This window comes from Callithrix jacchus, chromosome 1 (assembly GCF_049354715.1).
Source record: "Callithrix jacchus isolate 240 chromosome 1, calJac240_pri, whole genome shotgun sequence".
NCBI classification, from domain to species: Eukaryota; Metazoa; Chordata; class Mammalia; order Primates; family Cebidae; genus Callithrix; species Callithrix jacchus.
In genome coordinates, this window is record NC_133502.1 from 28,507,406 (window position 1) to 28,531,916 (window position 24,511).

The following is a 24,511-nucleotide window of genomic DNA, read 5'->3' on the forward strand; positions in this document are numbered from 1 at the left end:
AGCTTGGCACCTGCATCTTCTCAGCTTCTGGGGAAGCCTCAGGGAGCTTCCAGTCGTGGTGGAAGGCAGCAGGAGCCTGCGTCAGGTGGTGAGAGAGGGTCCGAGAGAGAAGGGGGAGGTCCTGGACTTGAACAGCCAGATCTCGAGTGAACTTACTGAGCGAGAACTCACTCATCCCCGATGGGATGGCGCTGAGCCATTCATGAGGGGCCACCCTGTGATTTAATCACCTCCGCCAGGCCTCACCTCCGGCACTGGGAATCACATTTCAACATGAGATGTGGAGGGGACAAAAGTCCCACCCATATCAAATGTCCCCGGAAATATAGAAAGTTCTTGAGATAAGCCATCACCAGCTAATAGCAATGTGTCCCTTTCATGATTGCACATTTTAAATGAGTTTGCACATGTCATAGACAATTCTAAAAATTAAATCGTAAGAACCTATGGGGTCAGACACACAGGGACGGACAACAGATGCTCTAGAAAGCATACATCAGCCCTGGGCAGGTCCCACAATGTTCCCAGCAAGCGCGTCATCGTTGAAAGAACAGACAACACTGTTACAGCCACATCTTTCACACTTACCTGCCACCAATATAAGCCAGCCCTCAGGACGTCTCTCAGCAAGACGTGGTGGTAGGAGTCGGCATCCATGCCAGGACACTCGAGGGTGTAAGGACGCACCTGGGTGCCTTCCATGCTTGTGGGACCCATGCATCTGCATCTTCACATGCCCACCACAGCCCATCACTCACACATGGCTCCCGAGCCAGGGTCTCTTTGCCTGGGCTCCTACTCTGCTCCTCCCTCTGGGAGGCCACACTTCACTGCATGTGCCACAGTGCATCTGCTCATGCCTCACTACATGTGCCACGGTGCCCCTGCTCACACTTCATTACGTGTGCCACGGCGCTTCTGCTCACGCTTCACTGTCTGTCATGGTGCCCTGCTCACACTTCACTACGTGCACCATGGTGCCCCACTCATACTTCATTACGTGTGCCACAGCGCTTCTGCTCAAACTAAGTGTGCCATGGTGTCCCTGTTCACACTTCACTACATGTGCCACAGCGCCTCTGCTCATGCTTCACTACATGTGCCACAGTGCCTCTGCTCATGCTTTACCACGTGTGCCATGGCACCTCTGCTCACGCTTCACTACGTGTGTCATGGTGCCCCTGCTCACACTTCACTATATGTGCCACAACGCTTCTGCTCACGCTTCACTACATGTGCCACGGCGCCTCTGCTCACGCTTCACTACATGTGCCACGGCGCCTCTGCTCACGCTTCACTACATGTGCCACGGTACCTCTGCACATGCTTCACTATGAGTACCACAGTGCCTCTGCACATGCTTCACTACGTGTGCCATGGCACTTGTACTCACGCTTCACTATGTGTGTCATGGTCTTCTGATCATGCTTCACTATGTGTGCTATGGCACCTCTGTACATATTTCACTACATGTGCCATGGTGCCCCTGCTCATGCTTCACCACGTGTGCCATAGTGCTTCTGCATGTGTTTCACTATGTGTGCCATGGCACTTTTGATCATGCTTCACTATGTGTGCCATGGCACCTCTATACATGTTTCACCATGTGTGCCATGGTGCCCCTGCTCATGCCTCGTCATGTGTGCCATGGTGCCCCTGCTCATGCTTCACCACGTGTGCTACGGCGCCTCTGCACATGCTTTGCTATATGTGCCACCGTGCCCTCACACATGCATCATCCGTCATGTGTGTCTCAGATTAGTCACTCCCAGGTTAGATGACAAGAGCTTCCCCAGATACAAGGTTGCTTTTTAAGAAATACAGAAATTATTTTCGAAAAGCAGAATATTTCTGCAAGGTCACCCTGCAAGATAGCGAAGCAGCCCCCAGCAGAGCCGTGGTTTAGATGTTGATCTTCAGCTGCTGAGTGTCCGTTCCATTCACCGTGTGTGTGAGTGAGTGAATTTCTGAAGCAGGTGCAGGTGAGAGCGGGTAAATTTCTGAAGCAGGTGTGGGTGTGAGCAGGTGAATTTCTGAAGCAGGTGCAGGTGTGAGCAGGTACATTTCTGGAGCAGGTGCGGGTGTCAGCGCGTGAATTTCTGGAGCAGGTGTGGGTGTGAGTGGGTGAGTTTCTGAAGCAGGTGCAGGTGTGAGCGGGTGAGTTTCTGAAGCAGGTGCAGGTGTGAGCAGGTGAGTTTCTGAAGCAGGTGCAGGTGTGAATGGGTGAGTTTCTGAAGCAGTTGTGGGTGTGAACGGGTAAGTTTCTGAAGCAGGTGTGGATGTGAACAGTTGAGTTTCTGAAGCAGGTGTAGGTGTGAGCGGGTGAGTTTCTGGAGCAGGTGTGGGTGTGATCGGGTGACTTTCTGATGCAGGTGCGGTTGTGATCGGGTGAGTTTCTGAAGCAGGTGTGGGTGTGAACGGGTGAGTTTCTGAAGCAGGTGCAGGTGTGATCAGGTGAGTTTCTGAAGCAGGTACAGGTGTGAACGGGTGAGTTTCTGAAGCAGGTGTGGGTGTGAACGGGTGAGTTTCTGAAGCAGGTGTGGGTGTGAATGGGTGAGTTTCTGAAGCAGGTGCAGGTGTGAATGGGTGAGTTTCTGAAGCAGGTGTAGGTGTGAACGGGTGAGTTTCTGAAGCAGATGCGGGTGTGAACGGGTGAGTTTCTGAAGCAGGTGCGGGTGTGATCGGGTGAGTTTCTGAAGCAGGTGCGGGTGTGATCGGGTGAGTTTCTGAAGCAGGTGCGGGTGTGATCGGGTGAGTTTCTGAAGCAGGTATAGGTGTGAACGGGTGAGTTTCTGAAGCAGGTGCAGGTGTGAACGGGTGAGTTTCTGAAGCAGGTGTAGGTGTGAATGGGTGAGTTTCTGAAGCAGGTGCGGGTGTGATCGGGTGAGTTTCTGAAGCAGGTGCGGGTGTGATCGGGTGAGTTTCTGAAGCAGGTGCGGGTGTGATCGGGTGAGTTTCTGAAGCAGGTGTGGGTGTGAACGGGTGAGTTTCTGAAGCAGGTGCGGGTGTGAACGGGTGAGTTTCTGAAGCAGGTGTGGGTGTGAACGGGTGAGTTTCTGAAGCAGGTGCTGGTGTGATCGGGTGAGTTTCTGAAGCAGGTTGGCTCATCTTGGAAGCTGTCTTGTGAACATCATAACCAAACAGTTAGTGTTTGAGTTTTTATTTTTGCAGTGATTCTTATACCACAAAAATGTGGCTTTTTCTATTTTTTTCCTTTCGTTCTAAGAGTTCACCAGCACTGGTTTGGAAGCAACAGAAGCTAGCATTTTTCCAGCAAAATCACCCAGAATTCTGTCTGAACGCCAGTGCTTTCTTGCCATGAGAATTTACAGTCGTGTTACTGCACAGACTGTATTTGTGTAGTCAGCACGTCCTGAGGATCTTCTCTGTCCCGGGCACTGCCCGGTGTCACGGATGTGAGGGAGGAAATGAGCAAGGCGCACCCACTCTGGGTGTGGACAGTTGAGGGACATCTCGATGGGGTCACAGGCAGGGGCGGCAAGGAGTGGCTGGGAGGGCGGCTGAGCTGTGGGCAGGGGGCAGAGTCAGGCCCCACACGCCAGGCCCCATCCACCTGGGCTGTGACCCTGGAGGGGGTGTCTTCCTGTCCCCAGGCCCCTGCTGCCCAGGAGCCAGACTGCCTCCAGGAGGGTTTGGTGCATGAGGGGCATGAGTAGCCAGCAGGAGATGGCGATGGTGGGCGTTGGATGGGCAGGAAACATAGAGCTCAGAGCTCTGGTTTCATGAAGGAGAAGTGGGGCACACGGCCGAGGGGGCAGGCGGTTGGGGGGCAGGTGGTGGCGGCACTGTCATAGGAGCTGGCTGTGCACGTGCTGAGGCTCAGGGGGCCACTGGGCAAGGGAGTGAGGGCAGCCATGGACCTGGCCGAGCCTGGGTGCCAGGCAGGCTGAGAGGGGTACAGGTCTCTGTAGACGGGAAGGGGTGGGTGGTGGAGCTGCGAGAAGTCCCCAGGCTCTGTCCATGGGCTGCTCACTGCCCAGAGAGGGCAGACCAGGGATTACCACTTGCACGTCTTGGTTCAGTTGTTTGGAGATGGTGCAGTTCACCTGACATGGGGCACCAAGTAGTGCCTGCAGGGCCACCTGGATGCCACCCCCTGGGCTCCCGGCCTTGACAGCAGGCTTTGGTGGCCTCGCCTTCCGCCTAAAGTGGCTTTGGGAAAACTAGCACTTAGCACCAGCCCAGGCCAGCCGGGTCCTCAAGCAGTTTCCAAACAGCCACAGGCTCCGGCTGCCCGACCCCACGGTGGGCTCACGGTGCTGCAGGCCCAGGACAGAACCGTACCTCCAAGCACTCAGCCACTGAGGGAGACGCAGCGGTTACGTAATGTGCTGTGATTGGGGCTATTTTTAGCCACCTTATGTGCTGCCTTATGAGCCGAGCTTTCCCTAATTTGGGGTGTTCTTTTTCTTTTTTGGATGCCTTCGGCATGGCTTGGAATCAAAAAATAAGACATTGGAAGAGCCAAAAGCCAGTGTTCCCAAAACCAGGGTCCCTGTGCCTCCATCCAGAGCAAAGCCTGTGTGGTTATGAGGGTGTGCAGGAGCAGAGTACGTTCACTGCTACCCACGTGGGGGGTCAAGCACCCAGCAAGGCAGGAAGGATGAGAGCCTCCTCTGGGAACTCACACGCCTCTTCTCCCTCAGTCCAGCAGTTGCGCAGTCCTCAGATAGATGCATCTTTTATAAAATGCTGTTGCAAAATCTAACCCTCTTCCACTGTACCGTGTGTGCATGTTCACACTTTCTGATTTTGTAATTTATTTTTGGATTTTATATATTCGTGTTTATATCAAACTAAATCTAGATCCTCAAGTGTGTAGCTGGAGAAAGTGAATCTAATTTTTAGTCTGCATGGGACCAGAACTCTGTTTTTTCCTGTGACGCCAGTGCCGTCTGTATGCCGGAACAGTAGAAAGCGAGGTGTCTGAGGGATCCCGGACTTCTGGGTCACCCAGCATATCCTTCTCTTTGGCAAAGTATGCTTCTTTGGAGTCCTGCGACTGGACCTTCCCCTGTGCCGGCTACTGGGGCTGTGGAGGAGCTGACTGTGGAGGTGGGGGGTATGGTGGCGGTGCTAACTCCAGGAGGACTTCTCGGCTGAGGTGATGCTTGATGAGAGCCTGACAGGAGGTGGAGTTGTTCAGATGGAGAGTGGGGGACGAGGAGCTTCCCCTGGAACACAGAGCAGCTCTGGGATGAGGGGTGAGAGCGCAGGCTGCCGGGGAGAGACAGCCAGGTCCATGTGCCCCTCTCGGAAGAGGCAAGACCGTCCCACAGGGCAGGGTGCTAAAATGCACGCTGAGTAACAGTGGTGACTGGGGGGACCCAGCTCTTCCCACTGTGGCTGAGCTTTCTCAGGACAGGACCGCTGTGCACAGCAAGCACCTGCTCAGTGAGCACAGCCCCCAGGGACCAGGACCTGCGGGGCATCTCCTGCACACCAGCTGCTGTGGCAGATGCATTTCAGCACACCCAGCACATCCATCAACCCCAGACTACAGGTGGAGGAGCTGAGCTTCGGGCGACAAGGGAACCTGCCTATGAGGTGGGGCAGCTCTGGGGCCGGCCTAGGCCTTCCTGTCTCTGAAGCCCGAGCTCTCTCCCTGCTCTGGGGGTCCCAGGGCCTCGGTGTGGGCAGTACCGGTGTGGGTTCATGCAGAGTATTGTGGAGGAGGCAGCCCGTGAGGCTTCCAGCAAGAGAGATCTCAGCAGCTGCGGCCCCTGGACCCTAAGACATGAATCCATGACACTGAGAGCATCCATTTAAGTGACTGTGCCTCATCCAAAGGGTTGCTCCTCCAACCTCGGCAAGGATTTAACGACCTTGAGCATCTCTAGCAGGGGTGAGAGATCCAGAGGCCCCAGCCCTTCCTCCGGGTGTGTTTCCTAGAACGTGGAATCCAGGCGTCTAGTAACGTCAGCACCAGTCACTCCGTTCTCTCGAAAGACCTCGGAGAGACACAGTGAATAAAAGGTCATCTTAGTCCAGGTCTGCTGCTTGTGTGTGAGTATGTGGAACTGGGCCCTTGACAAGAAAAGGAATTCATGTCTTATTCATGTCTTACAGTTTTCAGAGGGGCCGCAGCTGCTGAGAGCTTGCTGGTGGGTCCCGAGGCGGTGGGGGGCCTTACCTGGCAGGGACAGTGAGCCAGATCAGGGCTGCCTTCCACTGCTTATAAAGCCACCAGGCCCCCACCCACCCCCAGGACAGCCCATGAAGCCCTGAACCCATGAATGGATTAATCCACTCACGAGGGTGGGGCCATCCTGACCCAGTCGCCACCACCTCTCAATGCACCACGAGTTTCGAGGTTTCACAGGAATGAACATTCCATCCACAGTAAATGTATATTTTCGAATTGCTAAAAGAATCGATTTTAAATGCTCTCAGCACAGAAACATAGTGAGTGGGTGAGGTGACGGACCCGTTAATCAGCTTGATGTAATCATCCCACCCAGGATACCTGCAGCAAGACATTGCTGTCCCATGAGAGTAGGTATAGTCATGATCTGTCAGGTAAACGCAGAAACGTTTGTGTAAAAAACATGAACAGAGAAAAAGAAAGTGCTCTGGGACCCAGGCTTACTCAGGAGCTTTTTTTCGCAGAGAAGAGGAAGGAGGCTGGGGATCCCTGAGACCAGGTGCCTCATGAGGCTCCATGGGAGGGGCCGTGGATCCCACAGGCCACGCTGACTTCCCCGACAGACAAACCCAGAGCCAGGCCTTGCCGGTGAGGGGCAGGGCTGCTCACTGAGGCTTCTCCAGCGCTGCTCCTCACTCCCCTTGATGCCTGGAGTGAGAGTACTTGCCTGATTTATTTTTTGCAGCTCAGAGCTCATGGCGCAGGAGGCAGAGCCCCTGCATTCGGGTGGCTGAGGGTTTGAGTTAAGGTTGGATTGGGAGGGAGGGAAGATGTGGCTGCTCCACACGTGGACGAAAAGAGGCACAAGTCACAGCAGCCCCGTGTCTTTTTCCTCTCAACTTCCAGTTTAGAAATATTTCCGACCTACAGAAAACTGGGGACGGCCTCACAGTGAGCATTACCATTTCTGTTCCTCAGCTGTGGTCATTAACAAATGATCATTATGTGATGTATCTGCCCATTTGTGTGTGTGTTTGTGTACAGAAACACACAGACACCATAACACACACAGATACACAGACACAGACATGTACACACATCACACAGACACACATATCACACACACCCAGAGACACACACACACATCACATACATAGACACACACATACACACATTATACAGAGACACACATTACAGACACACAATCACAGACACACACATAGACATGTACATACATGACACAGATACACAGAGACATCACACATACACATCACATAAGCACACACACAGACACAGACATGTACACATATGCAGACACACACATCACACATACCCAGGGACACACACAAACTGACACATCACGTAGACACACATATGTGCAGATACATCACATAAACTCGCATGCATCATACAGATACACCACAGACACAGAGGCGTGCACAGACACAGACACGTGCACACATCACACACACATATATACAAATATACATGCACATCACATAAACACAGACACACACACACATACACACAGAGACACACACACACCTTTTGCTGGTGAGAGCTGGTCCCTCCATCGTGTCTGTTCACCCTGGATTGCTGTCATGGGCATCTCCCAAGAACAGCCTCCCTCCTGCGTAACCACAGGAAAGTCAGCATCGTGGCAACACAGCCCTCTGATCAACCACACGTGGGATTTCCCACCGTGCCCCCGTCACGTCCTGTGAAAACCTACTGAAGGGCGATGCCTGCGCCAGCTGTCAGCCCTTCTCGGCAATCTCTAGTCCACCCAGTTGTTCGGTTTTGTTTTGCTTTCTGTCCTTTGTGAGATTAAGATTTGGGAAGGGTTGAAGCCAGTTGTTTTGTGCATATCCTTTCATCTGGTTTCCATGTGATTAGGTTCCTTGTGGTCCTTCAGGGCAGGAATCCTGGTGGGTGAGCTTCTGGGGCAGCCCATGGAGGCCCAGGATGCCCATGTGTCCGGTGATTGGGGAGGTCTCTTGTGTTCACAGGGCCGGGGAGGCTTCCGGATTCCCTGTGGAGAAGGTGCCTCTCCTCTGGGTAATCAGTGAGTCACATGTGGTCTGTATGTGTCCCTGTGTCTGTGTGATGTGTGTGTGTGTTTATGGACATATGGGTGTGTATATATACATACATGTGATCCTCGGGATGGGGTGAAGGTCCCGTGGCTGAGGTGTCCACTGACCATTTCTGCCTGAAGGGGTGGTGTGGTGGTGGTGGCCGCAGGGCTGGCTGTTTTCGACGGGAGCAGTAGGTGCCTGGTGTCTGCATCCACAACTGCCTGGGAGCCACCTCCGTTTCTTACTCCACCACCTCCCATGTCCCTGCAGCTGTGTCTCCAGTGCTCTTCCCTCTACTCTCCACCTCTGCAGGGTGAGGTTTCTCACTGTGTATAGAAACACATACACATCACGCACACACAGACATGCACAGATACACATAGACAGACATGGACACATGTCACAGACATACAGGGGCACACATCACACACACACAACCACATAGACACACACACAGACATGTACACACATCACACAGACACACATATCACACACAACCAGAGAAGTCCACACCCCTTCAGGGTCCTAGTCCTTAGGGAGCTCGTTAACAGGGTGGCCAGAAAAACAACTGAATTCTCCTCAGCTCTCGATGTGAGCTCTGAGTTCACATGGCTCCGAATCCCTGAGATGTGAGCAGCGCTGGGTAGAACCTTTCAGGACTTTGCCAGCATCTGCTGAGAAGCTGCTGGGGAGGTCCTGGGGGTTGGCTTGAGCTGTGGGGTGAGTGTGAGAGAGACAGCGAGTTCCCGCCCATCAATCAATCAGCAGACTGTCCCATTTCCATAGCAGTCCGTGCCCAAATGTCATTCGCATCCAGTCTCGGGATCCTGGGTGTACGCCTGTTCTCCAGGTCTGGTTCCTGTGAAATTCATAGAGATTATTGTACATTCTGGAGTGGGCGTGCAGTTGTGTGTGTGTGTGTGTGTGTGTGTGTGTGTGTGTGTGTGCCGATTCTCCCTGCATTTTCTCCCAGGCTCTCTAGAGGAACATTTGCGAGCAGACCAGTCCCCAGACGGCCATGCTGTGGTTTAGGATGGTTTTAGGAGCCATGGCCTCACACACGTGGCAGCGGCCATGCTGAGTGCTCATGTCCAAACATCTGCAGGAGCAGTGTCCATGCTCACTGCGTTCCTCACCTGGTCAGCCTCTCTGATTCAGCCTCTGAAGTTTCTTCCTCTGTTAACACTGAGACACAAACTTTCAAGTGCATATTTTTACATAAACTTGTGTTTGCTTTTTGGCTGCTGTCAGACAAGTGTAATTGGTGAGTTTTCAGCGGCTCTGAAATTAAATATGTAATGTCAGGCTGGATAGATGTGGCTTTGAGTGGACCACAAGGAAGGTTATCTGAACTTGGGGAGGGTTTTTCAAACAGGGTTACCCAAAGCACCCAGTTATCAGGGTTCCCAGCGTGTCCTGTTGGCTTTAGCTGTGCTGGTAATACACGGTGATTATTTGTGAGTCACTGAGAGTGAACTTTTTCCACCTCCAGATTACAGTGCTGTGGCCATCACACATATCTGTTGCTAAATTCATCCAGTCAGCCCAGAAAATGAGCAATATTGTTTTCATATCAGATAGAACCTGTTATAATCTTATGATTACTTTATTGTTAAGTAATTTAGAAAAAGACTTGACAGCCCCATCCCAAATTCTTCAGCCAGTTACCATTTATACTTACCCCTTCTTGTAAAATGAAGTTTTTATTTTAGACCTTTCCCCAGCTTTTAGTACAAACGATCGACCCCAATTCAGAGGAAATTTAATTTGCTGTTATTTTATTCAGGGTATGTCCTTGTGCACATTATTGGCACCTTCTCGCTCAACTAGGATCTTGCAATTATTCTATTTAATATAATGATCCAACAGCTTAGAAAACAAAAAGACTAAAACTGAGGCAGGGAAGAGGGGTTGTGGCAGAGCTGAGCCTCTAGGGACCAGCCGGCCTTGCCGCGGAGGGACGCTTCACTCCCGGAGGCTTTAGGGGCAAATTGAGCTGAACCTGCTGGAGATGCAGACCCCTGCCCCCTACACACCTGGCTTTCTCTCCATGCTTCAAGCTCTCAGCCTGTCCTAAAAGATCCAGGTGATAAAAACAACAGCAAGATTTAGAAGAGCATGACTCATTGCGCCTCCAGAAAAAGACTGGTTTTCCTTAAGTAGCGGTGGCTGAGTTCACAGTGGTGGCGAGGGATTTTCAGTCCTCTTGTTGCTGAGAGGCACAGAACCTGCCCTGGGGCGTCTCACCTTTCAGGGCCTTGCTTCTCCAAGAACTGCCCAGGTGTCCCGTCCACCAGGAACTCACTCCCCGCAGATGCTCAGCTCATGACTCCCCGCTTGTAATTCGGCCTGTCACAGCATCTTACCCATGCGTGCTCCTGCCACAGGTGAATGGCTGTGGCCTTAGTTTACGTCCAGTTGTCGTGTGAGATGCTGGGGCAGAGAGGGCTCAGATGCAGGCCCCTCCAGAGCACCTCCCTGAGGTCTGTGGGTAGAGGGGATGGGTGTGGAGGGCAGTGGAGGCAGGAGGGTCCCTGGTAGCCATCAGCCTCCCGTCCCCCATCCACTCGGCAGAAGACACCCACAGAGCACCTGCCAAGTGTACTGGCCACTAAGAGCCATGGTCCCTGCCCTCCCCATGCAATGCAAATGAGGCAGAGATCTCCATGGGAGGGGCCCTGTAGGAAAGGCATGCAATGTCCACCCAGCAACAGGACAGTGTCCACCCACCCTGGACGGGGAGGGCGGTCGCCCAGTGACAGGACAGTGTCCACCCGCCCTGGACGGGGAGGGCGGTCGCCCAGTGACAGGACAGTGTCCACCCAACCTGGATGGGGAGGGCAGCCACCCAGAGACAGGACAGTGTCCACCCGCCCTGGATGGGGAAGCAGCCCTGGGCAGGACAGTGTCCACCCACCCTGGACGGCGAGGGCGGCCACCCAGAGACAGGATAGTGTCCACCCACCCTGGACGGGGAGGGTGGTCTCCCAGAGACAGGACAGTGTCCACCCACCCTGGCCGGGGAGGGCAGTCGCCCAGTGACGGGACAGTGTCCACCCAACCTGGATGGGGAGGGTGGTTGCCCAGCAACAGGACAGTGTCCACCCAACCTGGATGGGGAGGGTGGTCGCCCAGCAACAGGACAGTGTCCACCCAACCCGGATGGGGAGGGTGGCCGCCCAGAGACAGGACGGTGTCCACCCACCCTCGACGGGGAAGCAGCCCTGGACAGGACAGTGTCCACCCACCCTGGACGGCGAGGGCGGCCACCCAGAGACAGGACAGTGTCCACCCGCCCTGGACGGGGAAGCAGCCCTGGGCAGGACAGTGTCCACCCACCCTGGACGGCGAGGGCGGCCACCCAGAGACAGGACAGTGTCCACCCACCCTGGACGGGGAGGGTGGTCGCCCAGAGACAGGACAGTGTCCACCCACCCTGGCCGGGGAGTGCAGTCGCCCAGTGACGGGACAGTGTCCACCCAACCTGGATGGGGAGGGCGGTTGCCCAGCAACAGGGCAGTGTCCACCCAACCCGGATGGGGAGGGTGGCCACCCAGAGACAGGACAGTGTCCACCCACCCTGGACAGGGAGGGCGGTCACCCAGCGACAGGACAGTGTCCACCCAACCTGGATGGGGAGGGCCGCCGCCCAGTGACAGGACAGTGTCCACCCAACCTGGATGGGGAGGGCGGTCGCCCAGTGACAGGACAGTGTCCACCCACCCTGGACGGGAAAGCAGCCCTGGACAGGACAGTGTCCACCCACCCTGGACGGGGAGAGTGGCCGCCCAGAGACAGGACAGTGTTCACCCGCCCTGGATGGGGAGGGCGGCCGCCCAGTAACTGAGCCCTTAGTTTATGCACATGGGGCAGAAGCACGTCTCTGGTTTTAATTCCTGCAGGGCAGTCAGCTGAGCTGAAACACAGCTCTCGGTGGGTGTTTGGGTGCTGAGGACAGGCTTGTGAAGGTCTTGCTACTAGGATCCCACAGCTGTGGAAAGGCATTGTGTAATCATGGTTGGGGTCCCAGCCGCTTGTGTTGTAATCCCAGAGCTGGGTTGCAACTTGGGGTGCGTGATCTAGAATTCCCGCCTGAGACCATTTTGTCAGCAGCAGAGATGAGCCGGGGCGTTCCCTGCAGCCGATGTGGCCAGAGCACCCAGCCTTGGCCCATGCCCCATGGGCCCCTGACTTCAGACCCTCCCCCAGCTTCAGGGCTCTCCTGTGGCCCTCGCTAGGCCAGCCTGGACCTTCCAATGTGGGCAGCACCCAGGCATGGCCTTCCAGTGGGACAACACCCAGGCGTGGCCTTCCAGTGGGCAACACCCAGGCGTGGCCTTCCAGTGGGACAACACCCAGGCGTGGCCTTCCAGTGGGCAACACCCAGGTGTGGCCTTCCAGTGGGACAACATCCAGGTGTGGCCTTCCAGTGGGCAACACCCAGGCGTGGCCTTCCAGTGGGACCACACCCAGCCAGGACATCTTGGCAAGTCGGTCACTCCTTAGTCCTTGCGCTATATTCCTTTCTGCGTTAGGGCAACGCCACCCTTTTCTATATGTCATACTTCAGGTGCATTTAACCCACTTATCCAGAAATCAAACTCAGTTGCTTCACAGTTTCCTTTTTGGTGACAGGGTCTCTCTGGGTTTCAGCGTCTGGACAGAACTTGGCGTCGAGAGCAGCATTCGCTGCACGTGTGTCATGGTGGCTTTTGAGCACGTCCTCTGTGTGGGCACCAACGAGCACCACGCACGCCTTAGTCAGTTTCATCTTGGAGCGGGTGTGCCACTCTCCCCACTTTCCAGATGGAGAAGCCGAGACACCGAAGGGGAGTGACCTGCCCAAGGTCTCCTGCCTTGTAAGAGGCAGAGCCGGCTTCCAAATAAGTTCATATAATTGCGTGCAAGGGCACGTGTGCACACCAGGGCGCAAGATTATCTTTATTTTTGTAGTAACACACATATGTGTTCATGTTGCTTTTTTAAAATTTGAAAAGTGTCTTGCTTTCCTGGGACCACGGTAACAAAGTGATCAGAGACTGACGGCTGGGCACAGACACGCACTCCCTGCCAGCCCCGGAGATGGGGTCTGAACTCAGGTGTGACTGGGGTGGGCTCGTCCCGAGGCTGTGGGGAGCATCTGTCCACCCCAGGCCTCTCTCCAGCTTCCATCCTGGCTGTGTCTCTGGGTCTCCCTGGGTGTGAAAGCACCGCCCCGACCTCCGCCAGCATCTTCTCTGGGTGTGCTCCACGAGACGAGGGGTCAGGGCCCACCCTAGTGACCTCATTTGAGCTTGGTTTCCTCTGTAAAGAGTCTCCAGCCAAGGTCACATTCTGAGGCACCGAGAGCTAGCTTTCAGCATCACCATTTGGGGAGACACAGCTCGGCCCCAACAACTGTCGTAAGCTTTTGACCTTCACATTTGTAAGCAGCGTAACGTTCTGCCAAGGCAGATGCTTTTTTTCTTTTCTTCTAAAAACAGGCGATGCCTCTCACAGAGGCTGGCATCTCTACCATGTTTATCTCAGCATAAACATGCCACGTTGAGGACGCCTGGCCTGCGAGCTGTGCCTCCCCAGTCAGCCCAGGGTGCAGGCCCCGCACTTGGGGGGGCCCCTTCCGCAGAGCAAGCTGCAGGCTCTTGTCTCCCGCCTTCTCTCACAGGCGTCTTTCCCAGCAAACCTGCAGCTTGTCCTTGTTCTTCGCCCAACGGGATTTTTCCAGAGGACTCTCTCCGACATCGCTTTCAAATTCAATAGAGATGACTTTAAGATGAAGGTGCCGGTAAGTGTCCCTGCCTCCATCCTGAGGTAGCACTGCCTTCCTGCCCCATCTGTGATCATCAGCATCTTCGAGGAGCTGACTTCGGGGCCCCGCAGGAGCTGGCAGGAGGTTGCACTTCCTCAGCACCGTCAGGAGCGATGCAATCCTTTCTTCTCCCACCCCCGCCCCCGGCCCCCACCCCGCCCACCTCAGAAGGGCCACGGTGTGGGTGTCCCACCAGGACACGGGTCACACAACAGATGCCCCCAGGAAAGCTGCAGAACTTGGGACCCCAAGGGCTGAGAGTCCCCCCAGCCCACCTGCAAGGAATGCAGCCCAGACCCTGCCTGTGGCCTGGGGATGAGAGAAGGGCTGGGGAGGGGACTGTAAGCATCCCTGGACCTGGGAGGGAGCCCCACTGCTGGCAGGGATGGGCTGGACCTGTCCTGGAGCAGCCAACAGGGTGACCCCTGCCCTGTTGCCACCACCCTAGCCAGGCACAGGGCATCATCTCCCAGTGCTCCCCACTGAGAAAGTACCTTCAGCCTTGATCCACTGTCCTTTAAAGAACAAAGGCTCCACAAAGCCCCTTAGAGCCTGTGCAGCCCTATCACCAGCCCGAGCTGTGCCAGCTTCCCTGAGAGCCCCAGTCAACTGCTTTGGGGAGCTCATGTCTTCTCTGCCACAAAGAGAACAGGGACATATGGGCCAGCACCAGCAGCCCCCTATGACACCAGCCAGACCCTGCTGGAAATCAGGGAATCCGGGGTGCAGGTAACTAGCTGTGAAGCTACTCCCTGAGCTCTGGGAATCAGGTGGCACCAGCCCTCCCTCCCCACTCTCACTGTACTGCTACAGCCTCCATGCCACGTGAGCAAGAGCTCTGTGCACGCCCCACCATGGGGAAGTTCTGTGCACACCCCACCACGGGGAAACTCTGCACGCCCCGCCACGGGGAAGCTCTGTGCACGCCCCGCCGCGGGGGAGCTCTGTGCATGCCCCGCCATGGGGAAGCTCTGTGCACGCCCCGCCACGGGGGGGTGTTCTGTGCATGTCCCGCCATGGGGGAGCTCTGCGCACGCCCCACCACCCAGAAGCTCTGTGCATGCCCCGCCACGGGGAAGCTCTCTGCATGCCCTGCCACAAGGACTCTGTGCACACCCCTTTTTTGTAGCCTCCAAGAACCCTTTATTTCTGAAAAGTTTATTTACTAGAGACGACCAGTGACAAACCCGTGCAGAGCAGGGAGTCGTGGGCAGTGGGAGGTTCGTGTCCTGACACTGGGCAAGCCAGGCATTGCATGTGCAGCTCAGCACCCCAAGGACGCGCCTCTTGTGGTGGCGTGTGCGTGTCATGGCCCTTGTGAGAGAGAAGATTCCATGGGCCCAGCCCTTCCCTCCTGTATGGAGGCACTGCACACTAGCCACAGGCTTCGTGACCACACACGTGTCACGGGGAGCAACACCGACCTCACTGGTCATCGTGCCACGGGCTCCCCCACACAACGGCGCCACGGCGAGGCATCAACATGGGTTTCCCAAAAACCATCACCAGCATCTTTAAACACACAGCCCCACTTAGATAATTCTTGACGTTACAGAGTGAAGCACGTGAGGATGCAGCCGAAACATGCGCGCCCTGTGTTTCAGTGCTGTGTGCTGAACTCAGCCCTAGGAAGGAGACAGTAGGGGGAACAGTAGCCCCAGGACCCCTGCTGCTGTGGCTGGCTAGGGAGAACAGTGGTCCCCAGACCCCCTGCCACTGTGGCAATCTGGCAAAATCACCCCCAGTTGAGAGTCCCCACTCTAGACTGATACACTGTCTAATAATACATGACGGGGGGCTGAGCTAAATCTCAGGAGACCCGCTTTGTGGTCCTGCCTGACAGCTGCAAAGCCAAGCCTAGATTTTATCCAAACCCATGGATGGAGTGACCTCAAAAAAGGCAGGAGAAATGCAGAAAAATGAAGACAAGGCACATGCAGAGAAGCGTGCGTGGCCGATGCAACCACGGGTTTCCCGTGTAACCGCAGCCAGGAACCGAAGGCCATGTTCCCCAACTAGCCTCAGTGGGGTCGTATTGATTCCAGCCGGAGTCTACAATGACCACGGGGTGTTTTTGGGAGGAACAGGGAGAAAACTGATCATCTTTCCATCAGAGCGCTGTTCGAAGGTGTTTCTGGGGAGGTGTAAACACCTATTGCTCACATCATCGGCCGTCACAGGCCACACTCCCATTGGGTTCTGTGAGCCTCCAGTGGTGCCATTTGCCCCTCACCGTGGCATTTATGAAGGAGGCACCTGAGACACAGAGAGAGTCGGCAACTGGCCTGCGGGCGAGTGGGACCCACACCCCGGTCCACGCAGGTCTGAAGCCCAGCGCTCCATCCGCACAACTTCCCACAGGGTCAAGACGCCCTCGTCCCCACAGCCACCCACAGCATCCAGGCCACCCCGTCCCCACAGCCACTCACAGCATCCAGGCCGCCCCGTCCCCACAGCATCCAGGCTGCCCATCCCCACAGCCACCCACAGCATCCAGGCCGCCCCATCCCCACAGCATCCAGGCTGCCTCATCCCCACAGCATCCAGGCTGCCCATCCCCACAGCCACCCACAGCATCCAGGCCGCCCCATCCCCACAGCATCCAGGCTGCCTCATCCCCACAGTATCCAGGCTGCCCATCTCCACAGCCACCCACAGCATCCAGGCCGCCCCGTCCCCACAGCATCCAGGCTGCCTCATCCCCACAGCCACCCACAGCATCCAGGCCGCCCCATCCCCACAGCATCCAGGCCCCCCATCCCCACAGCCACCCATAGCGTCCAGGCGGCCATGTCCCCTCTGTGCTGCTGGGTGCTCTGCAGATGGGGCAGCTCTTTTGGGAGCCAACAATAATTCCAAAGGCCACTGCCCATTTCCTTTCTCCTCCAGGTCATAATGCTGAGCTCTGTTCCAGACCTACACGGTTACATTGATAAGTCACAGCTGACTGAGGACCTGGGCGGGACCCTGGACTACTGTCACTCTCGGTGGCTGTGCCAGCGCACGGTGAGCCACGTTGGGGCCACGGTTGGCTGCGGCCAGCTCGAGTTCACCCATGAATTGCTCTTGATTACAGCACAGCCTTTTCCAAAAACACGTCCACAGTAAGAGACGTTTTCTTCCCCAAGAATGAGGAGATGGTCTCAGTGGACCTCCATCATTGTAAAGAAGTAACATGAGCAATAAGCCAGGGAGTGACTTCTCTGCGCTTGGAGAAGACCAAAAACACCCTTGTGCTGTGGTTTGCAACACTCACTGCTCTCAACGGGAAGAGGCAGCGCAGGCAGGGGGTGACACGAGGCAGTGGGCACATTTGCAGAGGGTGCCTGGCAGGGGATGACGCTAGGTAGTGGGCACATTTGCAGAGGGTGCCTGGCAGAGGGTGACGCTAGGTGGTGGGCACATTTGCAGGGGGTGCCTGGCAGGGGGTGATGCTAAGTGATGGGCACATTTGCAGAGGGTGCCTGGCAGGGGGTGACACTAGGTGGTGGGCACATTTGTAGAGCGTGCCTGGTATGTTTCTGAGGAGGCCCTGGAGGGTGGCACGCTATGGGAGGGCATTTGCCATTGTGGCATCGGCCAGTCTCTCCTGATGGGTCGGAGTGGGATGGTTTCCAAGGTGTCTGCTTTCAGGACGGCAGGAGGTGGGCGCAATGCACCAGGCGTGTGATTGTGCTTTCTCTCTCCCCAAGGCCATTGAAAGTTTTGCCCTCATGGTGAAGCAGACGGCTCAGATGCTGCAGTCCTTCGGGACGGAGCTGGCGGAAACAGAGCTGCCCAATGACGTCCAGTCAACAAGCTCAGTGCTGTGTGCACACATGGAGAAGAAGGACAAGGCGAAGGTAGGTGGGGGGCTCTGGTCGGAAGCTGTGGGGTTCTTCTGTCCCAGGGTCGGAATCCGCAGCATGTGAGATCAAGAAGTCGGCAGGCTTGAGATGCCTTTTGATGGTGATTAGCTGGGCAGCCTCTCAGATGAGAAGCGATGTTCCTTTTTGAAAGGAAACCTGTCAAATGCCGGCTGCGGTTACCACGCACAGGCTGGTGCTGGATCAGCCATTGGTCCTGGGTGGCCATGGTGTCAGGAGGGGGACCAGGGCAGCTTTCCTCTCAGGAGCAATCTTGGGTGTCTGTGCAGGAGCCCCCAGATAGACGTCTCTGTGGCTTCTGAGTGTGACAGAGACAGGAGGTCTGCCCTGGCTCCTTCTGCCGAGCAGGCGATGAAGTGCTGGTTGGATTCGTGTGTGCAGGGCACTCCCGTGCTCACGCGTCCGTGTTGTATGAGCTTGCTGGGACGGACGTACTGTGAGGAGTGTGTGTGCCCTGCTCTGTTCTGCCCCCTCTCCCCCGCACGCTGCTGGCTTTGAAGCAGCAGTGACCCAGGCCCGGGACCTGCGGGTGCATCCCCAGGACGGTGCCTCTGTGCTCAGTGGCTGCTCCTCCCTGAGAACAGTGTGAGGACCAGGAGCAGGCCCTGTGAGAAAGCTTGGCCTCTGGTGACTCTTCCACCATAACCCTCTGCCCCAAGTGACCTGTAGCAGCAGCTCTGCCTGGGGCACACAGGAGTGAGGGAGTCCCCCACGTCAGCCTGCCCTCCCTGCACGACCCCACAGAAGACACTGGGGAGACTTGGGAGGGTGACCCCCTCCTCAGTCCACACCCCCTCAAGAGCAAGGCCCCATGAGGCCTCACCTCTGGCCTGTGCTGCTTGCCTGTCGGGCCGGGTGCGGGTGCGAGGCTGCGTTCTCTCCACAGGAGGACTTGTGGCTGGCACTGAAAGAGGGGCACAACATTCTGGAGAGCCTCAGGGAGCCGCAGGCTGAGGGCTCGGAGCCCGGTGTGAACCAGGACCAGCTCGACAACCAGGCCACCGTGCAGAGGTGAGGCTTAGCCCCCTTCCTGCCCTCGCCCTGCCCCGGTCCAGTAGGAGTCTCTCAGGCACACGGTCTCTGCAAAAGAGCGAGCCACAAACGGCAGGCAGCCCCACACCCCACCCAGGCCAGCACAGCAGCCAGCATCCCAGCCTCGGTGTGGACCCAGCTCCTCCTGCTGAAATGCTTTCTCCTGAACCCCACAGAAAGCCACTGTTGTAGGGAGGACGATTTCCTAGAGCAAACGCCCTTCCACAGGCGCGAAGGAGATGTTAGGGCAAGAAGAGGCGAGGGAGCGCTTTGGACACGGGGGCTTCCGCACTCCCAGCGGGGGTTTCGCAGACAGGGAGAAAGCCTGGGGGTCTCCTCGCTGCAGCTCATGGTAAAAGGTGTGATTCACATATTTTTCCTTTGGGCTTCCAGCTTTACAGAGCACAGGGTAGGACACTTGTGTGCTTGGCATGGTGCCCTAGGACATCCAGAACTCCCAGAGCTGCCCCCGACCCATCCCTCGAGGACTTCCCAAGCCTCATCTCATCCCATCCCCCCAGGACTCCCCAGCCTCATTTCATCCCATCCCCCAGAACTCCCCAAACCCCTCCCCATCCCATCCCCCTAGAACTCCCTGAGCCTCATCTCATTGCATCCCCCAGAACTCCCTGAGCTCCCTCTCCCCTATACTCCCTAGAAATCCCCGAGTCCCCTCCCCCATCCCATCCCCCAGAACTCCCCAAGTCTCATCTCATCCTGTCCCCCTAGAACTCCCTGAGCCTCATCTCATCCTATCCCCCCAGGACTCCCCAGCTCCCTTTCCATCATCCCATCCCATCCCCCAGAACTCCCCGAGCTCCCTCTCCCCATACCCACCAGAACTCCCCAAGCCTCATCTCATCCCATCTCCCCCAGAACTCCCTGAGTCTCATCCTGTCCCCCCAGAACTCCCTGAGCCTCATCTCATGCCATCCCCCCAGGATTCCCCAAGCTCCCTTTCTACCATCTCATCCCATCCCCCAGAACTCCCCGAGCTCCCTCTCCCCCGCACCCCCCAGAAATCCCTGAGCCTCATCTCATCCCATCCCCTCAGGACTCCCTGAGCTCCCTCTCCCCCTGACTCCCCAGAAATCCCTGAGCCTCATCTCATCCCATCCCCTCAGGACTCCCCGAGCTCCCTCTCCCCCTGACTCCCCAGAAATCCCTGAGCCTTATCTCATCCCATCCCCGAAAACTCCCCAGCCCCCATCCCATCCCCCCAAACTCCCCGAACCCCCCATTCCACCCTCTCCATAACTCCCTGACCCCCATTTCATCCCCTTCAGAACTCTCCAAGCTTCCCCTTCCCCATCCCATACCCCGCCAACTCCCTGAGCCTCCCTTCCCCCATCCTATCCCCACCAGAACTCCCCAAGCTTCCCCTCCTCCATCCCATTCCCCCTCAGAATTCCCCAAGCCCCCTCCCCCATCCAGTCCTCCCCAGAACTCCCTGAGCCTTCCCTGTCCCATCCTCAAAGGTGGGTGTTATCAGCCCCACCTCCTGGCTGAAGAACAGGCCCCACCAGCTGGACAGAGGCTTGTCCGGCAGGGCTGTACTGGGTGCACCCTGGCCTGGACTGAGCTGGTCCTTTTGACTCTCAGCTGCCTTTGACTCCCATGCAGCATGACCCACACTGAGCTGCTTTCTGTGCCAGGGACACAAGGAAAACCCTTGAGGGGCTCCTTATAGATGGGGTGCTATGAACCACCAGGCTGATATTGCAGCCCTGCCCATGAGGGTGGGCCAGCCCTGGTATGTGTTGGGCACCTTGTCAGCTTCCCAGAGACTCAGTTTCCCCATCTGTAAAGTGAAGCTAATTTGTGCACATGCCTGGAGGTGGGTGTGGAGCTGACTGGGTGATACAGGTTGGTGACCCCAGCTTCCCCCTGACATTTAGGGACAGCTCACTCCCCTGGACCACAGCTGTAACTAATCACCCCAAACCTTGGCCTTTTTGGCCTTTTGAAAATGAACAAACTCAGGCCGGGCACAGTGGCTCACACCTGTCATCCCAGCACTTTTGGAGGCCAAGGCGGGCAGATCGCTTGAGCTTATGAGTTCGAGACTAGCCTGGGCCACATGATGAAATCCTGTCTCTACAGAAAGTATAAAACTCAGTCAGGCATGGTGCTGCACAGCTGGAGTCCCAGCTACTCGGGAAGCAGAGGTTGCAGTGAGCCAAGGTTGCACCACTGCACTCCAGACCAGGCGATAGAGCCAGACCCTGTCTCAAAACATAAAGAAAACTTAATTTACATTTTTTTTAAAAACTAAAATGAACACACTCAGTGGCTCAGCCCAGCTGCGGAGACGTAGAGGGAGAGAAGCAGGAAGGAAAGTCCACAGCCCATGATGCTGTCTGCAGGGCCTCCTCCCATCCTGATGGTCCTAGGTGCCTGCGCCTGCAGATTCTGGGTTTGGCTGCAGGGGTGAGCTGAGGCCAGATCACAGGAAGGCTGGCCTGGATTGGAGATGAGCCCCGGTGTCATTCGAACTCCCAGTATGCTCCACGTTGTGTGGGGCTCCCTGGGCCACACAGACTGTTGACTCCTCCTCTTTCCCAGGCTCCTGGCCCAGCTGAATGAAACCGAGGCTGCCTTCGATGAGTTCTGGGCAAAGCATCAGCAAAAGCTGGAGCAGTGCCTGCAGCTCCGGCACTTCGAACAGGGCTTCCGGGAGGTGAGTGGCCCTGGCGGAGCTGGCAGTCGTCCTGATGCCCTTGGGGCTCCTGTGACCATGCCCTGGTCCCAGTGCCAGGAGCTGAGCCGAGCTACACAGCTGACCTTGGCTTAAGGCGGAAAAATCTCCTCTCACCACATGGAGCCTGTGAGATTATGTTGGGCTGAGCCTTGAAATGTACGACTGATGACTGGCCATTGTATAGAAAGGTGATTGAGGAGCCAGGCGCGGTGGCTCACACCTGTAATCCCAGCACTTTTGGAGGCCGAGGCAGGCGGATCATGAGGTCAAGATATTGAGACCATCCTGGCCAACAGGGTGAAACCCCATCTCTACTAAAAATACAAAAATTTCCTGGGCATGGTGGCGTGTGCCTGTAATCCCAGCTACTTGGGAGGCTGAGGCAGGAGAATTGCTTGAACCCGGGAGGTGGAGTTTGCAGTGAGCTGAGATTGTGCCATTGCACTCCAGCCTGGGTGACCCAGCAAGAGTCCATCTCAAAAAAAAAAAAGAAAGAAAGAAAGGTGATGGGACATCAGCCCACAGGGATGCACTTACACCTGCATTATTCATAAATTAGCCAGAAGCCCTTGCTCTCCCTCCATAGTCATTCGCATGCTCTTTTATTCAGCATGCATGTATGATGTGCCTGCTGTGTGCCAGACTGTGGGATGGCATCACAGCCGTGAGGTGCCATCGACACAGCCAGACCCAGACATCGCCCTCCCACGGCCCCTGAGGGACCCACCCATGTGCCATCGTCCCAGCCCACCCCTCCTCAGCCCCTGGCAACCACTCATCTGTTCCCATGGCTGTACTTTTGCCATTTTGTCATATAAACAAATCACACAGAATGTCCCTCCCAGGACTGGCTTTGCTTGCTCAGCACAGCTCTCTGCAAACCCCCGGGTGCTGGTGGTTCTTTCGCTGTGTTCCCCGTGTGGACAGACCACACTTCCTTTTCACTCACCTGTTGAAGGGTATCTGGGTTGCTTCCAGGTTTGAGTATTACAGATAAGGCTGTTACAAACATCCACATACTGATGTTGGTGTGAATGTAAGTTTTCATTTCTCTGATTTAAATGCCCAGAATGTAATTGCAGGGTTAAATAGTAGTTGCATGTTTAGCTTCGTAAAGAAAGTGCCAACCTGTTTTCAGAATGGCTGTGACATTTAACATTCCCACAAGCGGCGATGAGTGACTGGTTGCTTCCCATTTTCCACAGCATGTGACACTGTAGTGATTCTTTACATTACACTCACATCCTGATGTGTGTGCAGGGAAATCCCACAGTGCTTTTCCATTTCATTTCCCCAGTGCTGGTGGTGCCAGATGCCTTTCCATGTGCTTATTTGCCATTCACATATCCTCTTTGGTAAAATGTCCTGTTTCTGTTTCCCCTCCACCTTTTTTTTGTTGTTGTTGTTGTTTGACACAGAGTCTTGTTCTGTCACCAGGCGCCAGGCTGGAGGCTGGAGTGCAGTGGCACAATCTCACTCACTGCAACCTCCACCTCCTGAGTTCAAGCAATTCTGCCTCAGCCTCCCGAGTAGCTGGGATTACAGGCGTGCACCACCACACCCAGCTAATTTTTTCTATTTTTTAGTAGATGTGGAGTTTTTACCATGTTTGCCAGGATGGTCTCGATCTCTTGACCTCATGATCCACCCACCTCGGCCTCCCAAAGTGCTGGGATTATAGATGTGAGCCACGCTGCCCGCCCTTGTTGCCCCTTTTCTAACTGGATTGTTTGGTTTTGTGTTTTCATGTTAGTGTTACATTTTGAGAATTCCTTATATGCTGCAGATACTAGTTCTTGGTCAGGTGTGTGACTTCCAGATATTTTCTCCTGGTGTCTAACTTGTCTCTTCATCCTAACAGGGTTTTTCACGTGGCCAAACATTTAATTTTGATGAACTCCGGTTTGTCAGTTTCTCCTTTTAAGGATTATACTTTTGGTTCTAGATCCTAAGTATTTCCCCCTAAGCTTTTCCCCCCCAAATTTCATAGTTTTACATTGAAGTCTATGATCTATTTTGAGCTAATTTTTGTATAAGGTATGAGAAATAGACCATGATTCATGTTTTACCTCTGGATGTCCAATTGCTGTAGCATCATTTGTTGGAAAGGCTCTTTCTTCTACTAGGTTTCTTCTCCACCATTGTCAAAACTCTGGGCACATTTGTGTGGGTCTGTTCTGCAGGTTCTCTATTCAGTTCATTTATCTACATACCTGTTCCTGTGTCAGTACCACGAGGTCTTAATTACTGTTACTATATAATGTCTTGGAATCAAGTGTACTCACTCTTCCCTCTTTGTTATTCTTTTTCAAAATCATGTTAGCTTCTAGTTTATTGGCCTCTTCATGCCAATTTTACATCTATCTTGTCTACATATATAGAAACAGATTTGCTGGAGTTTTCATAGGAGTTGTGTTAAACCTATATTTGGGGAAGAATCGATGCCTTTACTGTGTTGAGTCTTCTAGTCGACAAACATGGTATTGTCAACGTTTGTTTCTATTTCTTTCATCAGTGTTGGGTAGTTCTCAGCACACAAGCTCGGTACATGTTTTGTTTGATGTACATTTAAGATTACATTTTTAAGAAGTCATCATAGTCTTATATTTTTAATTTTGAGGTTTATGTATTAATTGCTGCATATAGAAATACAATTGATTTTTGTATATTTATCTTGTCTCCTGTGACCTTGCTGAACACACATACTCTATTCAGTGTTTTGTAAAGTCCTCGAAATTTTCCATATAGACCATCATGTCATGTTCAAATAAGGACAGTTTGATTTCTTCCTTTTTGAAGATACACCTTATATTTTACCCACCCCCGCCCTCAACGTGCTGCCACCCAGCATATTGCACCACCTAGAGCTTCCACCGTTTGGTAAGAGTAGTGAGACTGGACATCTCTGCCTTGTCCCCA

At 54.9% G+C, this 24,511-nt stretch overlaps 1 protein-coding gene across 40 annotated transcripts in view; it reads left to right on the forward strand.

Moving 5' to 3' along the window:
• MCF2L (MCF.2 cell line derived transforming sequence like) overlaps nt 1-24,511 on the forward strand; it is a 219,336-nt gene that overhangs the window by 164,905 nt on the left and 29,920 nt on the right. For all 40 annotated transcript variants that reach the window (XM_078333543.1, XM_078333672.1, XM_078333836.1 and 37 more), the window contains 5 exons: nt 13,850-13,969; nt 16,883-16,999; nt 17,686-17,835; nt 18,746-18,870; nt 21,457-21,571. In XM_078333543.1, coding sequence (XP_078189669.1) covers nt 13,850-13,969; nt 16,883-16,999; nt 17,686-17,835; nt 18,746-18,870; nt 21,457-21,571 — 627 coding nt within the window. The remainder of the gene's footprint in view (nt 1-13,849; nt 13,970-16,882; nt 17,000-17,685; nt 17,836-18,745; nt 18,871-21,456; nt 21,572-24,511) is intronic.